General features: G+C 55.8%; 1 protein-coding gene across 3 annotated transcripts in view; it reads right to left on the bottom strand.

The window, feature by feature from the left end:
• Positions 1-232: 232 nt before the first annotated feature.
• The window catches only part of LOC311111795 (homeodomain-interacting protein kinase 3-like), a 77,085-nt gene continuing 75,947 nt past the window's right edge, over positions 233-1,370 (bottom strand). For all 3 annotated transcript variants that reach the window (XM_084154639.1, XM_084154638.1, XM_084154637.1), the window contains 2 exons: positions 1,015-1,151; positions 233-920 (listed from right to left, as the gene is read on the bottom strand). In XM_084154639.1, the coding sequence (XP_084010765.1) occupies positions 438-920; positions 1,015-1,151 (620 nt within the window). In that variant the 3' untranslated portion in view covers positions 233-437. The remainder of the gene's footprint in view (positions 921-1,014; positions 1,152-1,370) is intronic.

Here is a 1,370-nt window from a genome sequence, read left to right on the forward strand (position 1 = left end):
CTGGGATAAGGGGGTGCCAAGTCTGACCTAGCAACACCACCCCGATTAACCTGTTTTTTGAGGAGTATTCGTAGAAGATCTAATGTGAAGGTATATCAAATGTGCAAAACACATTGAGAGTGACTTCCTTATCTACTTACATTCATTCATTCATTCCATCCATCCATCCGTCCTTCCTTTCCCCCCTCCCCTCATCCTCCATTCCACCCAAACTCTTTTATTTTATTTTTTTATAGCTCATAGTTCAATTGCACCCAAGTCTACATGATTAATAAAAATAGCTTGCTTTCTCTGTGGTTGTGCCATGGCTCTGGACATGAAAACCATGTTGTTGTGGTTGTTTGTTGTGTATTCCGAGAAGAAGGCCCCTCCTCCTGCTCGCTTGGCCCCCGGGTGGTGCGAGGTGTATCTGGGGGGCGGGCCATGCCGGGACCCTGTCAGATGTAGGGGTACTGGTTGAGTTTGGTGGGGCTGAGGGGGAAGCTGGCGTAGGCAGGTGAGGCGATGTAGGAGTGCGGGGGGAAGAGGGCCTTGAACTGGCCCTGGGGGTGGATGGTGGGTGAGGGCAGCAGCCGGGGGTTGATGCCCACAGTGACCTGGTGGACGATACCGCCTGGGTGAGAGATGCTGTAGGCGGGCTGCAGGACGGGCCGCGAGGCCCCAGGGGAGGCCAGGATGTGGGCCACAGGGGCTGCTGTGACCAGGGGCCCAGGGGGGGGGTAGGACAGAAGGGTAGGCTGGCCGTGCGGGTGCGGGTGACCTCCCAGGTGGGAGTGGTGGTGGGGGCCTGTAGTGTGGTTGGGGCTGCCATGGGGTAGGGTAAAGGTGTGCCCATGCATAGTGGGGGGGATGTAGGCCTGCGGGCGCCGGTGGGCGTAGTTTCTGTTCCATTCCTGGTGGCAGGAGCCGTAATGCTGGAGCTGGAAATAGAGAGAAAGAGGGATTGTTAGGTATCATACACATATTACATCTGTCTGTCTGTGGGTGTGTGTGTGTGTGCGTGCGTGTGTTGACCTGTCCAAAGGCCATGGGCTGCTGTTGCTGGGGCTGGAATGCAGTGATCTTCTGTGGCCGGTTGAGGAGGGGGATGGAGTGGTGCGGTTGACGCCCGGGGATACCTCGCCCTTTGAACTGGAAAGAAGACTCTAAGACTGGAGGGAGGGAAGGGGGGGGGGGGGAGAGACAGAGAGAGAGACAGAGAGAGATAGAGAGAGAGAGAGAGAAGGGGAGGTGGAGAGGAAGATGAAAGAGAGGGATGAGTTTACACACAGACACCGACGTCAACACCACATCATGACGGGTAGCAGCAACAACCCACAGAGGAGATTGACAGTGGAGTTAAACCCTGACTGTAGATTCATCCCAGTGAC

The sequence above is a fragment of the Coregonus lavaretus genome, assembly GCF_964263955.1.
Source record: "Coregonus lavaretus genome assembly, chromosome: 37".
In the NCBI taxonomy this organism is placed as follows: domain Eukaryota; kingdom Metazoa; phylum Chordata; class Actinopteri; order Salmoniformes; family Salmonidae; genus Coregonus; species Coregonus lavaretus.